At 40.9% G+C, this 24240-nt stretch overlaps 1 protein-coding gene across 1 annotated transcript in view; it reads right to left on the reverse strand.

Annotated features, from left to right (window-relative positions):
• Nucleotides 1-13330: 13330 nt before the first annotated feature.
• The window catches only part of CCDC92B (coiled-coil domain containing 92B), a 93481-nt gene continuing 82571 nt past the window's right edge, over nucleotides 13331-24240 (reverse strand). Inside the window, exon 4 of the mRNA XM_075854232.1 lies at nucleotides 13331-18831. Coding sequence (XP_075710347.1) covers nucleotides 18095-18831 — 737 coding nt within the window. The 3' untranslated portion in view covers nucleotides 13331-18094. The remainder of the gene's footprint in view (nucleotides 18832-24240) is intronic.

Here is a 24240-nt window from a genome sequence, read left to right on the forward strand (position 1 = left end):
ATCAGGTACAATTTTGGTTTATGTGTAAGAGACCATCCCCCTCCAGCAAAGTTACACAGGAGGCGATGTGACGTCACTCACACGAGTTTTTATGGATTTAGATGAGGGAGAAGGCAAAACAAAACTTGTCTGGACATTGTTAATTTGATGTAAAGTTTTTGGGAATGTTTTATTTTTATTTGTTTTTGTATTAATCAAGTATTTGCAGAACCTGATAAAAGTGAGATTCTCAAAGTATTGTGGATTATCAGCTGAATGAGGAGGAGTTGTGTTTGGTAGCGGCTCGTGACACCAATCCATGGAGTACCTCTACGCAAGCATATACTTTGTACTGTACTGAACAAAATGGACATGACACTGCGGTTCTCACACAAAGTCATGGACCACAGCAGCGCCCGGTAGCATGTTATTCAGCTAGACTAGACCCTGTGGCCCGAGGTTCCCCATCATGTGTGAGAGCTATCATTGCTGTAAATTCAATGTTAAACAAGGCCTCAGATTTGGTCCTGGCATTTCCACCACATGATATTACTGCTATTCTAACTCAAGTACAACCTAAGCATTTGTCAACAGCAAGACATTTGAAATTAACCTGTGCTCTTCTTCTTCCTGAGCAGGTTACTTTACACCGCTGTACTACATTGAACCCAGCTACCTTACTGCCTTTGGAGCAAGGGGGAGAAGACGTAGGTAAAGTATGGTCACAATTTTTGTCTGAAACTGATGAACATGATTGTATGGCCCTTATGGCCCAGGAAACAGTGGGCTTCGCACATGTAAAAGATACCCCACTCCAAAACCCAGACCTAATGCTCTTTGTGGATGGTTCAAGGTATTGTGTAGAAGGATCTTTTCTTACAGGATATGCAGTAACCACCGAAGATGTAGTCCTAGAAGCAGCCTCCTTACCAGCGTCCCGCTCAGCACAAGAAGCGGAGCTTAAGGCCCTGGCAGCAGCATGCCAACATGCAGAAGGAAAGACAGCAAATACATACACTGACTCTCGATATGCTTTTGGGATTGCACACGATTATGGCCCCATATGGAGGGCAAGACAATTTTTGACCTCTGCAGGTACACCTGTAAAGAATGCAGACTTTGTAAAATACTTGATGGAGACCCTGATGTTACCCACAGAAGTAGCAGTAGTAAAAATTAAAGCTCACACTAAGGTGAGTTCACCAGAGACAAAAGGGGAAATGCTTTGGCAGACGAAGCAGCAAAGCAAGCAGCACAGAAGCTACCCGTGTTAGCAGCCGTATGTCAGATAAAAGATCCAGAGGAAACAAGACCAGCTGTAAGCCCGGAACTACTGCAAAAACTTCAAGGACAAGCAACAAAAGAAGAAAAAGACAAGTGGACGGCCCAAGGAGCAACGCTACGAAAAGATGGCCTCTGGCAATGTAAGAATAAACTGTGCCTGCCTAAGACAATGTTCCCAATGATGGCCCAGATAACACATGGAGAGACACACCAGTCAAAAACGGCAATGATGGACTTGGTTAACAAAACCTGGTATGCTCCAGGGTTTAGTGTGATGGCCAGCAGTTTTACACAAGGATGCATGATCTGTGCAACACATAATATTGGAAGAACTGTAAAAGTACCACAGAAGCACACACCCAGACCAATTTACCCATTCCAGAGACTGCAGATAGACTATATTCAATTACCAAAAGTCGGTACCTATGAGTATGTGCTTGTTTGTATTGATCTCTTTTCAGGATGGCCAGAAGCTTTTCTAGTAACCAAAGCTACAGCCGTAGCCCCAGCAAGGAAACTGATCAACGAGGTGGTGTGCAGATATGGAGTTCCAGAGGTGATCAAGAGCGACAGAGGAACTCATTTTACGGGTGAAATCATGAACCATGTGTTGTCAGCTCTAGGCATAAGTCAAGCCCTACATACACCATACCATCCACAAAGTAGTGGGAAGGTTGAGAGACTAAATGGGACTCTCAAATTGAAAATCCAAAAAGCAATGGTAGAAACCGGGAAACCATGGACCGAGTGTCTACCATTAGCCTTGTTCTCAGTAAGATACACGCCCACAAAAAGAACAGGTCTCAGCCCATATGAGATCTTACTTGGGTCGGCTCCCAGATTAGGATGTTATTTTCCACAGGTGCTCCAAATGCAGTATGGTAGACTAACAGATTATGTATCAACGCTTGACAAACAATTGACCAAGGTGCATGCACAAGTCTTTGCTTCCATTCCAGGTCCTGATTCAGTTGACGTATAAGCTAGAACCAGGAGATTGGGTCGTTGTCAAAAGACACGTGAGGAAGAGCCTTGAGCCAAGGTTTGATGGTCCTTTTCAAGTCCTACTCGTTACAAGCACCTCAGTGAAGCTAGAAGGAAAGACAATCTGGATTCACGCCAGTCATTGTAAAAAGGTTCTTCAGCCAGAAGAATGAAGATCTTTGCGGTTGTTGCGGCGGTTGTTGCGTGTGCTCTTATACAAAAAGGCAGAACTGCTACTCCTGTACACGTAATCAGTACAGAATCACTGGAACAGTTCAGGACAGGGTGGGCGAATGCCACAGTGGATAGAAAGCAGGGTAACTACACCTGTAAGGCCAATGCCTCGTGTTATACTACAAATGTGACTACAACCGAAGGGACTTGGAGAAAAGGACCACATGGAGGGACTGTGTACCTTCACATAGACAAAACAGCCAACATTAGCATACAAGAAGAGACGCCGGGGCTGTTGCTTTGTTGTTATGAACCAGATTTACAGTATCTACAGAAATATACAACCAGTAAAAATAGAAACAAAATGATAAATAAGACTTATGAAAGATGCAACAAGGAGAGGCTCAACTCTACGATTGTAATAAAAGAAACTGATGGGATGATATTATGTATGAATAATAGCGAAATAAGAAATAGAATATATTTTGTATTCTTGATAACAATTTTAAGAGATAGTTTTAAGCCACATATAACAGTACAAAGTCTGGAAAGAATCGCACACACTTGTAAGAGCGCTGTAACCCAACAGCAGAAAAAGAATGTACACTTCAATATTTCCTTCCCTGAATCCCCCAGCTGTCATAGACAAAAAAGAGAATGGCATGACACGCTATTAGGAGGGGCAGGAACGGGATTAGGAGTATTGAATGGTATACAGTTAGAAACAGTTATGAACAAATTAAACTCAGTGGGAGACGACACATCTACTGCATTAAGGATAGGTGCCTCATGGTTACCTACTACCTTTGACTTACAGCGAAAAGAGTTAGCTATAGATGAACTGTTTCTAAATGTTTTTAATGAAAGTATGCTAACCGAATATAGAACATTACAGAATGTATCAACTTTTGTAAATTGGACAGTATGTACGCTTAAAACCATGTGGCAACAAGAACAGATGAATAATTTTAAGAATAAATTGTTTAGTAGTCATGTTAGGCAATGGACAGACATTCTGCCCATAGGAGAGAGAAATGATACGTGGTTATTGTTACAGCCTGAGTATACTGAGTGTACACCTAAATGGTGCGCGGGAAGACTAATAGCATTCAATGTGAAAAATCCTACTCTATTATGCAAATTTATTGTTATGCCAATGGTAATGATTGATCTGGTGACATTATTAGGACAATATTGGATGCCAGAAATGAAGGGAACACACATAGATTCTCAAAATAAGACAAGGAATATAGATTTGTGCCAATTAACAGAGCAAGGATATGTATGTAATCAGCAGTCAGGGATATATGAACCCTGTCTAATGCAGCACCAGGATAATGTATGCGCACTCACTATAATCCCAGAAGCTAACCTACAGGTTTATATTGAAGTAGGTCCACAGCATGTATGTTTAATAACTAACGACAAGCAGACCCTTAGCCAGTTTAATCTCATAGGACCATTTTCAGGATGTCTATACAATGTGACGCATTTGACTTGGGGGAACCAAACTATAGTGTTCCTGCCTACTTTAGAAGAAATAATGTCCACTGTGTGGGTACCTGAACCTTTGCCCTATGGAAATTTTAGTTTGCCACTGGAAGAGTTAATTAAAAGTCTAAAGACGTAAAGAAATTGATAGCAGCCCATAATGTAACTCTAAGTAAAGTGAAAGTATTGGCTACAATAGCAGCTAGGGAAGTGATAAATTTATCGTCAGCAATAAAAGATGCTAGTGCCCATCACTGGTATGACATATTTACAGGATTTTCCCCCACTGCCACTAAGATACTGCACGTGTTATTCCAACCCTTGATATGTTTCATAATATTGTTTATATTGCTTACATGTTTTAATTGTTATACATTTTGCAAAATAAGGGAAGCATTCAATCAGAGGCCTATACATTATGATGAAAGAGTGTTGTGAGATTACCCCACCTACATACCTGTGTGAATCAAGTGAAGAAATGGATCGAAGCCTTGCTATCAGGAGATAGAAGTAGCATTGGAATTTAGGTGTTGGTAAAATCACAAAAGGAGGGATTGTTATGGTATAAATATATGTATAATGTATCTGGGGCCCCAAGGAGTGAAATGTTATAGAGGAGAACATGTGTTACAATAGAATGGGTATTTTAGAAAGGTTAAGAGAGGAAATAGTTTGCAGCTGCTTCTGCCGTCTCTTGAAATTGCAAACAGATGGTGGACAATCAATTGACCAACTCCCCCCCTAAGCATAAAGGAAACGTGAGGGAATACCTTATGTTCCACCAATGGGCTTTATGGGAAAGAAGGATGTAAGGATTGAATATACAGATGACTCATATGTTATGGAATGTTCTTTGTTCTGATGCTATAAAAGCGACCACTACAGTTAAATAAAGGCAGAAGGATTTTTACTTTGAGAAACGTCTCAGCGTATCTGTTGCTTCTCCGAGCTCGCACCCCCCCACCTGATTTGAGCCTGCATGGAGATCAAGGCGTAACGTGACTCAAATTGCGATCACACCCTAAACGGCCATTAACTCCCCTTGTCCCAGCCCAGTGTTTTTAAACTGTTTAGATGTAGCCTAAACTTGGCTGTACACATTAAAAAAATAAAGTCTGAACTAGCTGATCTTCAACTGACCATTTAGGGTGAGTTCACACGTAGCGTAAATACTGCAGATTTTCCACAACTGACTTTGTTGCAGAAAATCCACATCCTAATACAGTAGCAGCAGAGTGGATGAGATGTGAACAAATCTCATCCACATGCTGAGTCAATAATAGCGGAATAAACGCTAAGAAATTGACATGCAATGTGTTTTTTTAAAATCCACAGCATGCCAATTGTATTTGGTAATCGTTCCTTTTTGGTTGCATGTTTTCCCCATTGAATTCGATGGGAGGTAAAACCTGCAACAAATAGCAGGAAAAAAACAACTTAATAATTCTGTGCTGCTTCTTCTTCCAGGTCTGCCTCCTGGGATGACGTTTCATCTCATGTGACCACTACAGCCAATCACAGGCTGCAGTGGTCACATGGGATGAAACCTCATCCCAGGATAGTGGGCTGCAGGACGTCAGGGGGTAAGTATGCAGGTTTTTTTCTTTCTCTTCAGTTTTCTGAAGCGGAAATCCCTGCTGAAAAACGGCACCACAATTTGGACCGGACTTCCCTGCGTAACTTTACGCAGCGTATCCATCCTGTGTGAACTTATCCTTAGGCCCCATGCACATGACCATTTTTCTCATCCATAACTACGGACTGTAATTACGGATCGTAATTACAGACCAATTCATTTCTGTGGACTATGGACACCTTTCCGTATTTCTGTGTCGTATTTTTGTGAACATGTCCTATTCCTGTCTGTAATTACGGCAGGGACTCCCCATAAAAGTCTATGGGTGCTTCCCTAATTACGGAGGGCTACGGATGTGCACCTGTAGCCGTCCATAATTATGGAAGCGTTGGTAGGTGTTGCCAGGTTTGCAGCTGTTGCACATAATTTGTGGTTTTCTTCTTTTTGCGGATCCATATACGGATATACGGATGCATTAGGGATGCACTATGGATCGTATTTGCGGATACCGTTCCGTATATGCGGATAAGTTGCGGTTTACTACGGATCCGTATTTACGGATGGATGAAAATACGGTCGTGTGCATGGGGTCTGAGGCCTCATCACACGGCCATGCCCGTAATCACGGCCCGCATCTTCGGCTCATTCTCCCATACAAAGTATGGGAGCACGGCCCGTAAAAGATAAGAGATAGGACATGTTCTATCTTTTGCGGCACAGTTCTACGGCACGGACACCTATCCGTAGCGATACGGAAATGTGTCCGCGGTCAATAGAACTGAATGAGTCCATAATTGTGGACCGTATTACGGTCCGCAATTATGGAGATTTTTTACGGTTGTGTGCATGTGGCCTAAATCTGTATAAGACAGCCCAACCATCCCTTATGTTTCCCGTCGGCTGAAAGAAGGATTGGGCATGTTAGGGTATGTGCACACGACCTCTTTTCAGACGTAATGGAGGCGTTTTACGCCTCGAATTATGCCTGAAAAGACGGCTCCAATACGTCGTCAAACATCCGCCCATTGCTTGCAATGGGTCTTATGATGTTCTGTGCAGACGAGCTGTCATTTTACCCGTCGCTGTCAAAAGACGGCGCATAAAATTACGTCGAATTCAAAGAAGTGCAGGACACTTCTTGGGACGTAATTGGAGCCGTTTTTCATTGACTCCAATGAAGAACAGCTCCAATTACGTCCGTAAAAGACGCCGCGAGAAACGCGTGCACTTATAAAAACATCTGCAATTCAGAAGCTGTTTTTGCCTGAAAACAACTCCATAATTTCAGACGTATTTGGCGTTGCCGTGTGAACATACCCTAAGATCTCAACATGTCTGATATTTTGTTCCGCCAGTAAATAAGCACTATCATAGGTGTCTGGCAGTATCTTATTCCTCTATTAAATTGACATGAATGCTCAGCCTATCTGATCTGCTTGTTTTTGTTGGATTCAGGAATCATAGTTGTCGATGTTTATCTTATATGTATGGTATACGAAGGTAGATGAAGTCTGTTATATAGCCAACTCTTGTAATAATGCAGTAGCATAACTATCAACGAATTCACATAACACAGCACAAATAAGACATAGAGTCATACATAGTCATTCAAAGATGTCAAGGCGTATGTTTATTTAGCTGAAAAATAGCAAAAGGAGCAAAACACATCTTCTAAAAAAAAATCTATCTACTAACAATATATATTTACTGAAATATACATATTCATATACATTAATGACTAGATCTTCTTGACAACAGTTCGTGTTCATTCAATGGATAAGTGAGAGTGAAATTGAGAATCCTCTGGATTACATACAGCATATGTGAGTGGCAGATAGACATCACTAGCTGTTCAACGTTGGTTTTCATGTATGTTTGCTAATTATGTACAGCACTGGCTCTTCTAACAAACACTAAGGCACTCAAGTCATCTTCATTACATAAATAGCATGGATAAACATTCAGGGTCATGTTTACCAGCAGTGAACGCACACATTATGCTTTACTGTTGCTTTGGATACATGAATTATTTTTGCTCAGTTTCCACTTCAAAGTTCAATGTTACTTTAATTCAACAAAACTTCTGTTTTAGCAATACTATTTCCCAAATGGCCACAAATCTTGGTAAATCTAAGCCTGGATATGTTTTTATTGTAACCCGGCACCTACAGCGTTACTAGAAACTTGGACACGGTATCCACTTTGGTATACAGAGAAATTTAAAGGCCGAATATTGTCCCCCCCCCCCCCCATAAATTGCCACCCCCAGCAAGTCCAATCACTATTGATGTCAGGTAATCAACCAGTTAAAAGGGTTTTCAAAGTACAGACATTGATGGAATATCACTAGGTAGGGGTTCGATGTCTGTGACCCCTGTTGATCTCTAGAACGAAGAGGAAGCGGCGCTAGCAAAGTGTCACGCCACTTTGTCTCCTATCAGCTTTACTTAGATTTTCTGGTGACCGTTTGGTTGCCTGTTGACCCCCAACGATTGAACATTGATGGCTTCTTCTAGCGATGTGTCATTAATAACTGTACTGAGAAAACCCCTTTTAGATGATAAAACATGTAAAAAAAAAATCACTCCCATGATGCCTCAAAAGGGACTTTAGATTTTAAATTCTTTTTTTTTCCTGGGATGTGCCTTTTCTTATTCTCAATGTTGCCCCCTCTGAGTAATGCACTTCATATGATCAGCCAAGAGGAGTTTGGGAAGTTATGCTGCTCTGAGCATATTTCTGGTTCATAAAAGGGATCCTCTGCATAGGAATATGGATGAAAATAACTAGTAGAATAACTAGGAGATTAACTAAGAGATTTTTTTATCTGAATATAGTTGCTCTTTAGTAAAAAAAATAAAAATTCTAACATTTGACATACACAATGAACACATAACTTTAAAGAGTTTTTCCCACAAATAACATTTATCACCTATTCACAGCACAGGTGATAAATGTATGATTGCTGGGACCCCCACCGATCTCTAGAACGGGGATCTCGATTCAGGTTCATCTTCACTGCATGATCACAGTGAGGATCTTTTTATATGGAGCAGAGGTCACACATGTGCGCTGCTGCTCCAAAGTCTAAGGGAATGACGGAAATAGCCGAGCACTGTATTTGGCGGTCACCTTCGGCCCCATAGACCTTGAATGGAGCGGCAGCACACATGCACATCCACTGCATCATTCCGAATCCTCCTCACTGCGATTGTGCAGTGAGGAGGAACGGTTCTAGAGATCAGTGGGGGAGCCATTGGTGGTGCCCCCAGCGATCATACATTTATCACCTATCCTGTGGATAGGTGATTAATATTAATTGTAGGAAAACCACTGTAGAAGAACAAATGCAAGAATCACAAGTAGTACAACCCAACAGAGCCTATTATAACTAGTAGAACCCAGTTATAATCAAATGTCCCAACTATAGTCCAAACACAAACCGTATACAATGCAATGGATTTTTATTTGTGAAGGAAGCATGGATATCCTTTTCATTAATATCCGTGTTCTCTTTACAGCAAAGCAGAAATTTAATTTTTCAAGAATATCCATGGGAATAACCTCTTAGATACCATCTACTTTACTACTGATATCACTAATTTCAGTTTTTCACTAGCAGCACATTAATTTAATTGGATATGGTCTCGATTTCAGATCATTAATGCATAGAAACCTGAAATTACAATCAGATCAGTGCACCAGTCATGTGGATTTTATACTTCTTTATTGCTATCCAACATGGCCCTGGAAAACAATGGAAAAATAAAAACAGGAACATTTGACATAATAGTTTGGATGGGGCGAAAGGTCAACATACCGTATGTATTCCAGCACTGTAATCATAATCATTAGTTTTACAAAACCCTCTTTTCACCAATGCTTCAGAATTGCTCACATTTTAGAATTATGTAATGACAAAATGTATTAGAAGATATTAGGAAGTATGAAAAATGTTCTCATAATAAAACAAAAAATATTATTTTTATTATAAATATCATACAGGAGTGTAACTATAGTGGGTTTAGAGGTAGCAGGTGCACCAGGGTCCTGATGCATGAGAGGGCCAATAGCCCCTCTGCCACATAAGAAGACACCAGTTTTATAAACTGCACGTGGTACAGTAGGCCACTGTTACAGATTTTGATTAGGCCCAGTCATTATTATGATTAGTTTAGTAGTAAAAACTAAAAATGATGAATCTTATCTTTATAACCATGTTATAAGTGTCCATACTTGATCCAGTAAGAAAGATGTGTTTCTATGATATGAATTGATAAATTGCCCCTTAACCACCAAATCTATTCCCAGCTATTCATTATAATAGTACTATACATTTAGGATAAGAAAGGGCTTAATACCAATAATGGTTGATTTAGATTCAGGACTGATGACTGTGTTTCCAAAGCTGACTATACCTGATCTTGAAAATTACATTATGTACTAATCTCAGAGCAAGCTTATTGGTGCACACATGCAGCAGCTGTCAGAAATTAAAGGCTATCTAAACTTTTAAGAAAGTTTTGACATGTTATAGTGACATGTCAGAAGTTTTGATCGGTGGGGGTCCGAGCACTGAGAACACCACTGATCACTAAAACAAAGGGGCAGAAGCGCTCGGGTAAGTGCTGTGCCGCTTTGTTTCTGATCAGCTTTCGTGGGAGCGGTGTACGGGTTCAGTAGAAAGTCTATGAGCCTGTTAATATAATAACTACATATAGATCTTTATTGGAAGAGCAAATGCTTAAGCATGGAGCATGCATAAAATATGTCATCACATTCAGAGTTTTCAGACTGGTTTCTATGGCCCATTTTAAGAGTATGATAAGGTTCTGATTCAGTTATCATCCAACATCTATCATGGAAACTCAAAAACCTAAGCTCAAGTCATATGTATATGTATGGAATTAGTAAATGGCATACATAGGGGAGAGAGGGCCACATGGCAAAAGTCTTCTCTTCCTGGTGCTTTGTCATGGTAGCACATTCACCCATTCCATGACATGAGCAACCCAACCCATGCTTGTACAACCCCTAGGTGGTATAGCCTATCCAAAAGTATGGAGAAAGTACTATTGAATGCTCAGTACCCACAAAACTTTAACACTACACTTGAATAGGTTGTAGATCAAATACAACTGTTGGAGTAGGCAATATTGGAGGCAATAGCAGACTACTATGTGTAACAATTTACCATAAAACAGTATATAATATAATTAGTCATTGATATAGTCCGTTTGTTAATGAATGTGCGCTTTTACGCAACAAATAAATTAGAGCATTATGTTAATTTTCTTTAAAGGATATTTGATGTACAACTGAGCAGGAACAGCTGTACTCTGGCATAGAGCCCAGACAGATTTGTATGTCATTATATCAGTCTAAATGTCTAACGAGAAGTGTGATAGCCAGAATGTCTTATAAGACCTTAAAAATAAACGAAAGAATGTTATTGTCTCCAATTATCTCAACTGACAACGTTTCAGTGACCACAAATTGTATAACAATTCTTGTAACTGCCAGACAAAACAATATACTGTATGTATTGTATATTGACATTGTGGAAGGTTAGAAAATACAGCATTCGTCTTGATCTCTGATAGTATTAGAAAACATTTTCGTTTTCTTGAGCAATGGCAGAATCCTCAAGGAACGCTCCACTTTTTTACTTTACTGACTACAAACAGTGCATTCTATATTTCCTGGTATAGGAGATATATAGTGCATGCTAGAAACGCAAATAATGCCTAAGATCAGCACTTATACAATGTATATTTCCAGATATTGCTGAAGGTTACATTCACATCCACTAACAAGCTTGATCATGACAAAATCAATCCTTGGATGGTCTCAATTAAGGAATAGTGGAAATTGAATTGGTGGGATTGAGTCATCTATTTGTATAAACATGACTTTGGTGGTCTTTCTATAGTCAGGTGTGCACCTAGAATCTCATATCAGTGAAGATGAGGGAAAAAACAAACAAAAATAAATCATTCTTTATAATTCTATTATTTTATCCTTTTACACATATGGGATAAACAGTTTTACATCCAATCATCAAAGGGTTAACTTCTACACACCTCAATATTGAAATTGCAACACCAAAATAGATACGTTTTGGAATTGTGGAAATCACAGGATGGATAGACATGTTAATGATTTGCAAATGATAAAAAATGGAAACAAAATATTCCAAACATCTTGATTTATTCTGTATCAAGTATGAGCGCCACGTGCAGAAATACACACACTTACACACCTTGGCATGCTATCAATGAGGTTATTAATGGGTGTCTGAAGAATGTTATGCCGCGCTGAATGCACTTGGGCACACAAATCATTGAGATTGACTGCTGGCAGCTCCCTTTGCAATTGCCGACCATTTGACGTCCCAGATGTGCTCGATGGGAGACAAGTCCGGAGATGCTGCAGACCATGGTAACACATTTAGGCCACGCAGCCTGCTCACAGTAGCACGAGCAACATGCGGCTTGGCGCTGTCCTGTCAAAACATTCCTTCTGCAAAACTTTGGAGAAATGGACGTACCACTGGTTCCACGACCAAATCAATGTAACGCCAAGCTAATAGTGTACCTGAAATAAAGAATAGAGGGGTCCGGCTACAGTACATTATGCCACCCCACACCATAATCCTTGGTATAGGACTGGTGTGACGTTACCTAGTGAAGGTCTCTTCATGGCGTTACCCACGTGGTCTCCAGACCAATCTCCAGCTATCATTGTGTCTGAGACAAAAGTGGGACTCATCGCTGAAGAGGATAGACCTCCATTCCAGCCTCCATTGCCGTCTTTTTGTGCACCATGACAGCTTTTGAGAGCGGTGGCATTTGTCAATGGAACACCTGTAGCTGGACGTCTGGCTCGTAGCCCAATGTTGTGCAAACGCATTCTGGTGGTTTGTGATGACACTAGTTGCCGTCTTAGGCTTGGGATGTGACGTCCAATTTCACTTGCAGTACAGAATAGATCACTATGCGCCATTCTTCCATTTAGACAATCTGTTCGTGCAGAGCTTTGCCCCTGTGCACCTCTTGCTGTCATTCCCGTTCGTTGTTTTTCTTCCAATTTCCAGGACACGTTGAACAGCGCTGACATCTCGGCCTAGGCGCGTAGCAATCTGCTGGAGCGATAAACCAAGGTCTCTCAGTTCAAGGATTCTGTTCCTCTCAGTGTGTGACAAGTGGTGATAACTGTCACGTCGACGAACAGAAGGCATCGCACAATCATTCCACACCACTTGATCCAGTTTTTGAGGTTTTATATGGCTAAAAAACTGCTTTCAATCTGTCTTTTATCCTCCCACATGCCACAAATTGGAGCTAGGTGCTTGAAAATTTGATCCTTTACAGATCTTAGCGACACCTGCTACTACCTCGAGTTGCATAACCTTACGGCTTGCCCTTCCTGGTGTTGCAATTTCAATGTTAAGGAGTGTATATACCCTATTAGGGCACATGGAAGTCATAGAGGGGGTGCCTGCTCATAATCGTCCTCTACCAGCCAGAGTAAAGTACTGTAATACTACAGTAATACCACATTCACTTGCACGGTAACTGCCACAACTGACCTGCACCGATCAGCTGATCGATAGGCTGACTTCAATGTAAAAAGGGGTTGTCTTGATTAACAAAACCCCTTTAAGATATAGACTGTCAATAATCCGTCTAACCTAAAGCATTACTGGTGTATATATATATATATATATATATATAGTACTGGCTTTTCCCTTTCTTAAAGAGGCTCTGTCACCAGATTAAAAATGCCCTATCTCCTACATCATTTTATCGACGCTGGAATGTAGTTAACAGCAGTGTTTTTTATTTTGAAAAACTCTTTTTATGACCTTTACTACATTTATGCAAATTCGTTTCTTAATGCCCAAGTGTGATGCTGCCTCCTCCACTGCTGCTGCTGCAGATCCGACGACTGTAACTTCTTAAATGCCTGGAGACGATCTATGTTCATTCTTCAGACGCAGGGATGAAGGACCTGTGGGCGGAAGTGACGTCACAGCGTGGTCTCGCGAGATCACGCTGTTCAGTGAAACAAGCTTGGGTGTAATGGAGAGAAGTGTATGATGCTGATTGGTCAGCGTCATACACTTCTTTGTAATACGCCCACTTGGTTAAAAGTTAAAAAACGCCCACTTGGGCATTAAGAAACTAATTTGCATAAATGTAATAAAGGTCATAACTTGCTGAAAAAAGATTGTTTCTCAAAATAAAAAACACTGCTGTTAACTAAATTCCAGCACCGATACAATGATGTAGGAGATAGGGCATTTTTAATCTGGTGACAGAGCCTCTTTAAATGGCTTTGTCCTTTCTATCTATACATTTATTGCTTTAATAGTTGTGTATCTTTCTCTTCCACTGAAGGAAACATCAGATAATACGGGTCAACATGTTCAAAGATTTCCTCCACAAGCTGCCAAACCTGACACGTTCTTGTAGGAGTCCTTAGGGGAATTTAATTGTAGGGTGGAGTTGCTATTTTTAGGCATGGTGGAACCATGTAATCTTTTTTTTTCAGGATAATGAAAAGTCAAACTTTTTAAATTGCCTTTAATACCATATTTATACCTGGGAGCTTATGACATCTATGTACAAACATTATTCGGATGCACATCGTTTATATAGGCGATCCATGACTTTTTTTCTGCCTAGTTTCTAACTGATCTCTGATATAGCTTGTTGTTTGCTACGCTCCTAGATTCCAAACTTGTGGTACATGTACTCGAGGGGAGACATGTCTCTAGGGGATATTTGCATTTCAGTTTAATGTACATGCTTCTAATGTACATCAAAGTGTATGACCATAGCCTTGGGGGTACACTGATGCAATTTATTTGAGCTAGGGGGTACTTGACTTAAAAAACCAAGAAACATGACAATTGCATGAATCTTTTTGGTTTCACTGGGCAACATTGACATTTCTTTTATAAGAGGGATACCACACAAATTCTCACACATTAAATGGAAGCAAGGACATAAAGAGCCAACTATACAGGTTTCCTGAATCCTCTACACAGTGTACCTCAGACTACATTTGGAAAGATGCTTTTGGGCTTCATATGTGAAAACTATATCTTAAGTATCCTTTACTTTTCTGGTGCATTTTTGAAAATTTAAGCACCCTACTGATTGGTTACTACTATGATAAATTTTCCTAAGACACTTTTCATATATGAAGGATATTATGTTTTAATTTAGAATATCAAAGCCATTGTGATCTTCACTACAGTATATCTAAATGCATATAAATGCAGTTTTAAAATACTCCTGAAAATATGTATGTATACTTTGGAAGCTCATTTTCTTTTCAGTTAATAGAGCTTTAACTTAAAGCGAACTTAAAACGTTTTACCTACCTTACAAACGAATTTATTTTTAGTTTTTGCATAGCCTCATAAAACATGTAATAAACAGTGCCTTGCTTCTCCTCTTAAAGAGGTTGTACAGGATCAGAAAAACATGGTTACTTTATTCCAAAAACAGCGCCAAAACTGTCCACAGTTTCTGTCTGGTATTGCAGCTCAGCCAATTTAGTTTAAAGCGTACCTCAACTTTCGCTGAAAAAAATATTATACTGCACGAGTGTGCACAATAATAGTTTTTTTAAATAACTTTTATCAGCAATTCTGCTTCTAACTACAGCACGGGGGCTCATAAATCTACAGTAGCAGAGAGAGAGAGCGTCCTGCTCGTCTCCATCGCTCCCATATGCAGAGCAGCAATTAGCACAAAGGATTCGATAGTTTGTTACTTGCTACTTAGTTATAGAATATCAATTACAATATTTAAAGCATATTTTTTTAAGATTTTTTCATATTTTTTATGAAATTATGTGTTCATTTGCTTCTTGACCCAACAACATCTCAAACAGCTAGGGTTGGATATTCATTATGGCTCACAGGTGACACACATATGGTTTATAATAAAACAGTTTACAGAAAACAAACTATTACACGCTTCTGCTCCCCAATCCATACTTTAAACAAACTTTGATAAATGAAATTTATAAAGACAAAATATTGAGTGAATTATTCTTCAATTATACATCTACTGTCAGCGATAAGGATATCTAGTAATATATGAAGATGGCTAAAATGACAGAGCAGTAGATGAGCTCCATATGTCCACTCTGTGCTGAGTCATTTCTTAATATATCTTTATTGTGGTTGGAGCAATATTTTTCTGCTAAAAAGATCCAAAGCCTTTGAATAACCATAGGGTTTAATGTAAAAATTCAGTCTGCCTGCAGCCTCCAATAGGACAAGCGTTGGGGCTTACTGCATACTGTTTATGTATTGAAGTCAATAATAAAACCGTATTCCACAGGCTCCTTACCTTCCCTATATTGGTGACTGCAGGCAGACAGAATTTTATCATTTACTATATGAAAATGTAGGGAATTTGCAGCCCTATATGAGTAAATATCAAAACATTCACATTATAAAACAAAAGAATCAATATAAAGTCACTGCAACAATGTTAAAGAAAGCAAAAACCTAAAATATATTGAAATACAAAGATTTTGTAGGAAGCTTTAAAATTAATTATGGTATTATCAATATACAATATCAAATATTAAAGATCATTTTACCGCACAAAGCCTTATTATTAGTAGCAAGCAACTGTTAGGATCTCCTGTAGCAGAACTTTATAATGTGAAATATTAACTTTATTGTTGTTACAGTAATTTTAGTTTAGACATCTATGACAAAGGTTACAGATCAGTTTTATGACTAAAAAGGAGGTGAAAGAGCACAGTGCAAAAGTGTGATCTCTATAGTAGTTGTGTATGCAGGAAGAGGAGTCAAGCTTGGTGGCAATGGCTCAAACAGTTTAAAGGATACAACTATATAAACATATAACCCATCTGTAATTGTACTTGTGGAGGATTGCCGGTTTCAAAATATGATGAAATCTTCTTTGTTGCTCACTTCCAACATTCCCATAGCATTTATGGACATATTTACAAGACGCTCCTTGCTCCTTCCATTTCTATCCTTCATCCAATGCATGACGGGCTTCCTAAGACAAATTTCAATAGAATCTGGAACCAGCAATGAGGTTCAAGGTCAGGCATATTACAAGACAAGGTTACTGGGGACAAGTACATTTTCATGTCCTTCATGGGTAGATGGGTAGAAAAGAGACCCCAATTCTGCCACTTGGAAAAGGGACACTCTCATAATCCTTTGTGAAAAGCATATATATATATATATATATATATATATATATATATATATATATATATATATATGCAAATTGCAGAGCTATAAAAAACATACATTCGCAAAGCAGTTCTAGATGTAAATGTTTATGGTTTCCACATTGCCAGGGGATAAATCAATGAATGAGAAAATCACTTTAGAAACTATTTGGAGAGATAGAGAGGCCCTGTCTTATCATGTGCTCGTTGGGCATTTCCTCTAAGATTTTCATGAGTAAGGTAAAAGCAAGGACTATATGAAAATTTTATGAAGATTGAAATGCAAGGATGGAACTAGAAAAGTAATTATTTTATAAAGATTAGATGAAGCCATAACACAGCACACTAATGAATAAGTAAAGTGTCTTCTTGTCTAGCCATCAATGACATCATCACATACTTCGAAGCATAATAATACTGTCTATATGGCATAAAGCTCTACAGGAGATATTACTTCAGCTTGTTGTGATGTAATTATTACTTTGGTATGTACTAAAAAGATTTATTGATGTAAATCAGATCTTGAGAAACCAGCTCATTCTTGTTCAGTTGTGCAAACCGGAATATACAGTTTCGGTCAATGTAAAAATAAATAGAATATCTTTTTCCTCATTGTAGAAAAATCATACTTTAGTCCATTCACCTGATTCCTGAATTCCTTGAGCAGATATTACGATTTTGTAGTGACATCCATTTTAATAAAAATTATAAATTTTTACTTGCAATTCCTTAAATGAAACGAACGTTCAGTATTTATATTTACCATGGTCAGATTTTTCTGAACCAGGAGTCAATTAAACATTTGTCTCTGATGGTACATAGTAAGGCCAAGCAGCAAAGAGACCTACTGTATGTGAATCCTATGAATAAGCAAATACTGAATTGGGAAAGCGGAACAATCTTCCTAGAGTAGTGAATAGTTTTAATTTTGCTTTTCTGAGGTTTCATGAACATTTAATTTAGGAGAATTATGATTATTGTTACTTGTATTCACCTGTCCCTTCAGAACTGAGATGAATGGTATAAAAATAGAATTATAACAAAAAGAAAGTCACAAGAACTATTAAAAGTGGGGCATGGAGAGGAAAAATGTGGTCCAGCTGAAAATACTCTGCCATTAGGCGTTGGGAGTAAACTGCATCTAAACACAGGAAGACAAAAAAAAAGAGAATGTTCCTTTGAAATCCAAAATGTTGGTGGACATTATATATATATATATATATATATATATATATATATATATATATATATATATTACTAAAGTACCCGTTTTTTTTATTCTTTACAGCCAGTCTACTAGCTGACTGGGTGCTGCTACATATCCTTCCAATAGGGTGTATGGGACTTCATAATATGTGTACTGCTTTATTCTGAATCCCGTGAGTCTTGTCGGGCCACAGCCCGCCTCTTTCCTCTCTCACTTTTTGGAAGTTTTGCTTTGACGACAGGAATAGAAGGTGGCATGTCCTCATTATCTGATGAGAGTTTCTCAGACCACTGAGTACCAGCTGCCAGACCACCAGCAGACCCTGAAGCACTTTTATCAAAGTGGGATTTTGTGTCTGATCTATGCCGGTGAGGCTGTACATACCTCTTAGGGTATAAAAATAGAGCTGGGTCTGGCATAGCTTCCAACTCATCATAGTTGGTCATTTGCTCTCCCTGAAAAGAATCTCTTGACATATCTATGCCCAAGGAACAGTCAGGCCTCCAAACACTGTGAATCTTATGTACTCTCCTTTTGACTCTTCCTTCATGGTGAGGTTGCTTGACACCAACTATGTCCAGTGGCCGTGATGTCACTTGGCAGCTGCTTTGTGAGCTTTGCTGCTTTTGCTTGGAGGCATGCGACTGGAAAGATAAATAAGCTGCTGCTTCAGTTTGTTTATGCAACTCTGTATTTAATATGGTCACTCTGTGACTTCTTCTCTTCAGCTCCTCCAGGAACCGTCTTTCTTTGTCCCTTAACTTAGATCTCAAGGCTGCAACTCGATTCTCCCGGAGATAGACATCCTTTTTCAACTGGAGGTTCAGCTGTTCTTTTTCGGTGTACCTGGCTTCCAGAATTCTGCACTTTTCCTCCATTTCAAACTCAAGCTGATCTGAAAAAGTATGAAGAGTTATTAGAAGGACCTAGTTAATAATAATGTTTTTGCTACCACTTTGACAGTTCAAATATATGGATTGGCTTTGGAGAAATTCGAACAAATTCCTAAATAATACTACACAGTCTCAAAATAATGCCATCATATACTCTATACATAAGTAATACCTCTATAAAATTTATACATAAATAATACTGCCATATACTGTACACATTAATAGTGCTATATATATATAAATAATAACTCCATGTACTGCGTGTATTTATATTTATATATGCTGTCATATTCTGTATATATATATATATATATATATATATATATATATATATATATATATATATGTTAAGGATCTGCCAGGCACAGCTTCTGTATCCATGCCCATAGGTAATCAATCTGCACCTGCTTCTATGTCTGTGAGACTGACTCCATCTTCCACCACTCAGGATGGCAGGCTTAGGAGTGGGAGAGCCTATCACAGCCTGGCCAGACGGAGCTAGCTCCCGCCCTCTGTCTATTTATACCTGCCTTTCCTGTTCCTCCTTGCTTGTGATTCTTCTCTGTTGGTTTCCTGGCCCTGCTGCAGCTTCTTGAACTACTTGTCCCTGCTTCGTATTGACCCTGGCTTACTGACTACTCTTCAGCTCTGCGTTTGGTACCTCGTACATTCCTGGTTTGACTGGGCTTGTTCACTACTCTCCTGCTCTGCGTTTGGCACCTCGTACTCTCCTGGTTTGACTCGGCTCGTTTACTACTCTTGTTGCTCACGGTGTTTTCGTGGGCAACTGCCCCGTTTCCCTTTGTTCTGTGTTTCCTTGTCTGGTTGTCTGTCGTGCACTTACTGAGTGTAGGGACCGTCGCCCAGTTGTACCCCGTCGCCTAGGGCGGCTCGTTGCAAGTAGGCAGGGACTGAGTGGCGGGTAGATTAGGGCTCACTTGTCTGTTTCCCTATCCCTGTCATTACATAATCACAAGCCCATATACCTACTCTACCCTGGTCCCTCACACCACTATGGACCCCCTTGAGACCCTGGTTCAGCAAATGCAGGGTCTCTCCCTACAGGTCCAGGCCCTGGCTCAGAGGGTCAACCAGCCTGATGCTACCATGGTAGTTCCCCTCACCTCACCTCTTGAACCCCACCTCAAGTTTCCTGACCGGTTCTCAGGGGACCGGAAGACTTTTATCTCCTTTCGGGAGAGTTGTAGGCTCTATTTTCGTTTAAAGCCCCACTCCTCAGGTTCGGAGAGCCAGCGGATGGGTATAATTATGTCCCGGCTCCAGGAAGGGCCCCAAGAATGGGCCTTCTCCTTGGCTCCTGACGCCCCTGAACTTTCCTCCGTTGATCTTTTCTTTTCTACTCTCGGACTCATTTATGACGAGACTGACAGGACTGTCTTTGCCGAGAGTCAGCTGGTGACCTTACGTCAGGGTAAGAGACCTGTTGAAGAGTATTGCTCTGACTTTATGAAGTGGTGCGTAGCTTCTCGGTGGAATGACCCTGCCTTAAAGGAACAGTGTCACCACAATTTTTTTTTAATATGTTAAAGATGTTAGTGCTTTATTAAAAACGTTTGGATTAATTTGTGTGTTTGTGTGTTACTTTTTCTTATTTTTACACTTTTTCTTCCCTATGGGGGCTGCCATTTTTTTTTCCATTTCTGTATGTGTCGATTAACGACACATACAGACATGGAATACGGCAGCTCCAGTCCCATAGGGACTGCGAACGGGGCCCGTTCCATCCACTTCAATGTACGCCGTCTGTGTGGGAACGGCGCATGCGCCGCTCCCACACAGTCCAATTTGAAATGCGCGCCGTCCGGCGCCATTTTCCTGTGGACCGGAAGTCGCGGCCGGACAGTAAGATTACTACTTCCGGTCGCGGCTTCCGGACTTGTGCACTTGGACCAGCGGCAGCAGACGGAGCGGACGGGCCGGAGGGAGCCGCGGCGGCAGGAGCAGGTAAGAGATTTCTATGTATGTTCGTGTTTGTGTGTGTTTACTACTGTATGTAAACCTACTACACTGTGTGTTAGCTCTAAAAATGGCGACACACAGTGTAGGAGGTTAGACCGTTCAATCCCATCGTTTATCCCGGCACTAGCCAGGATAAAGGAGGGGATGCTGAGAGCTCACTAGAGCGAGGGCTTTTTACCCGATTTTGCAGCATAAAGCAATGTGGTTGCTTTACCACATGCAATGCTGCAATTTTGGGAATGGCTCCATCTAGTGACCAGCAATGGGAAATATTATAAATTAGAAATTAGAATCCAATTGAATCCAATTTCTAATATTTCCTGACTCGTGAAAAAAAAGAAATAAAATTAGAACAATGTTTAATCACCTATACACTAATTGTTTAACAAAAAAAAATAAATCATGTTTTGCTGGCAACACATTCCCTTTAAGGTGCCAGTTTAGGTTGGGTCTGTCGAACGCCCTGAAAGACCTGCTAGTTAGCTATCCCTCTTCTGACTCCCTAGACCAGGTTATGGCTTTAGCGGTACGACTTGACCGACGTCTCAGGGAACGACAACGTGAACGTTTATGTGTTTTCTCCTCTGACTCCCCCATGATGCCTCCCGAGGTTCCATGGCTTCGTTCTTCCACGTAAGATTTGGAGGTACCTATGCAACTCGGGGCCTCCGTGTCCCCCCAACAACGTAGAGAGTAGAGGTCTGCTACCGGCAGTGCCTTCGTGGATTCAGGGTCGTCTGCTAATATCATGTCTGTGGAATTTGCTATGTCTCTAGCTATGCCTTTGATTGATTTGCCTAAACCTGTCCCGGTAGTGGGTATCGACTCCACTCCTCTTGCTAATGGTTATTTTACACAGCATACCCCTGTTTTTGAACTCCTTGTCGGCTTCATGCATTTGGAGCAGTGCTCTGTACTGTTGATGCAGGGATTATCGTCCGATTTGGTTTTAGGCCTTCCCTGGTTGCAGTTGCATAATCCCACGTTTGACTGGAATACTGGGGATCTTACCAAATGGGGTAATGAATGCTTGACGTCATGTTTTTCTGTTAATTCTATTTCTCCCACTGAGGAGGTGAACACGCTACCTGAGTTTGTTCAGGACTTCGCTGATGTTTTCTCTAAGGAGGCCTCCGAAGTGTTACCTCCTCATAGAGAATACAATTGCGCTATCGATTTGGTACCAGGAGCTAAGCTCCCTAAGGGTAGGATATTTAATCTCTCTTGTCCCGAACGTGAAGCCATGAGAGAGTATATCCAGGAATGCCTGGCCAAGGGTTACATTCGCCCCTCTACTTCTCCGGTAGGTGCTGGCTTCTTCTTCGTAGGGAAGAAGGATGGTGGTCTTAGGCCATGCATTGACTACCGTAACTTGAATAAGGTGACTGTAAGGAACCAGTATCCCCTTCCTTTGATTCCTGATCTCTTTAATCAGGTTCAGGGGGCCCAATGGTTCTCCAAGTTTGATCTACGGGGGCGTATAACCTTATCCGCATCAAAGAGGGGGATGAGTGGAAGACTGCGTTTAACACGCCCGAAGGTCATTTCGAATACCTCGTCATGCCCTTTGGGTTGTGTAATGCTCCCGCGGTCTTCCAGAATTTCATAAATGAGATTTTAAGAGATTACCTGGGGGTATTTCTTGTAGTGTACCTTGATGACATACTTGTGTTTTCCAAGGACTGGTCCTCCCACATTGAGCATGTCAGGAAGGTGCTCCAGGTCCTTCGGGAAAACAAACTGTATGCGAAGACCGAAAAAAATGTGTGTTTGGGGTGCAGGAGATACCATTATTGGGTCAAATCCTCACTCCTCATGAATTCCGCATGGACCCCGCCAAGGTCCAGGCTGTGGCGGAATGGGTCCAACCTGCCTCCCTGAAGGCGTTACAGTGCTTCTTGGGGTTCGCTAATTATTACAGGAGATATATTGCTAACTTCTCAGTCATCGCTAAGGCTGTCCAGGCTTTTGAGGCCCTTAAGAAGTGCTTTATCTCGGCCCCGGTGTTGGTTCAGCCCAACCAAATGGAGCCATTTATCATGGAGGTTGACGCGTCCGAGGTGGGAGTGGGGGCTGTCTTGTCCCAGGGTACCAGGTCCCTCACCCATCTCCGTCCCTGTGCCTACTTCTCCAGGAAGTTTTCGCCCACTGAGAGTAACTATGAAATTGGCAACCGCGAACTCTTAGCCATTAAATGGGCATTTGAAGAGTGGCGCCACTTCCTGGAGGGGGCTAGGCACCAGGTAACGGTCCTTACCGACCACAAGAATCTGGTTTTCCTAGAATCGGCCCAGAGGCTAAACCCGAGACAAGCTCGATGGGTGTTATTTTTTACCAGATTAAATTTTTTGGTTACCTATAGGGCTGGGTCTAAAAATATTAAGGCTGATGCACTGTCGCGTAGCTTCATGGCCAGCCCTCCTTCGGAGGAAGATCCTGCTTATATTTTGCCTCCAGGTATAATCATTTCCTCTATTGATTCTGATTTAGTCTCTGAAATTGCTGCTGATCAAGGTTCAGCTCCCGGGAACCTTCCTGAGAACAAGCTGTTTGTTCCCCTGCAATTCCGGCTAAGGGTACTTAGGGAAAATCATGACTCCGCACTATCTGGTCATCCAGGCATCCTGGGTACCAAGCACCTCATTGCCAGAAACTATTGGTGGCCTGGGTTGCCTAAAGACGTTAAGGCCTACGTCGCCGCTTGTGAGGTTTGTGCTAGGTCCAAGACTCCCAGGTCCCGACCAGCGGGCTTACTACGTTCTTTGCCCATTCCCCAGAGACCTTGGACCCATATCTCCATGGATTTTATCACCGATTTGCCTCCATCTTAAGGCAAGTCGGTGGTGTGTGTTGTAGTAGACTGCTTCAGTAAGATGTGCCACTTTGTGCCCCTCAAAAAACTACCCAATGCTAAGACGTTAGCTACCTTGTTTGTCAAACACATCCTGCGTCTCCATGGGGTCCCTGTCAATATTGTTTCTGACAGAGGGGTACAATTTGTTTCTTTGTTTTGGAGAGCCTTCTGTAAAAAGTTGGAGATTGATCTGTCCTTCTCCTCTGCCTTCCATCCTGAAACTAATGGCCAAACCAAGAGGACTAATCAGTCTCTAGAACAATATTTAAGGTGTTTTATCTCTGACTGTCAATATGATTGGGTCTCATTCATTCCCCTAGCCGAATTTTCCCTTAATAACCGGGTCAGTAACTCGTCAGGGGTCTCTCCCTTTTTCTGTAATTTTGGGTTTAATCCACGGTTCTCCTCCGTTTCACCTGGTAGTTCCAACAATCCCGAGGTAGAGGTCGTTCATCGGGAACTGTGCACAGTCTGGGCCCAGGTTCAGAAGAACCTAGAGGCGTCTCCCAGAGCATACAAAAAACTCAAGCAGATAGAAGACGTTCTGCTAACCCCTTGTTTATGGTCGGGGATCTGG

This window comes from Rhinoderma darwinii, chromosome 2 (assembly GCF_050947455.1).
Source record: "Rhinoderma darwinii isolate aRhiDar2 chromosome 2, aRhiDar2.hap1, whole genome shotgun sequence".
In the NCBI taxonomy this organism is placed as follows: domain Eukaryota; kingdom Metazoa; phylum Chordata; class Amphibia; order Anura; family Rhinodermatidae; genus Rhinoderma; species Rhinoderma darwinii.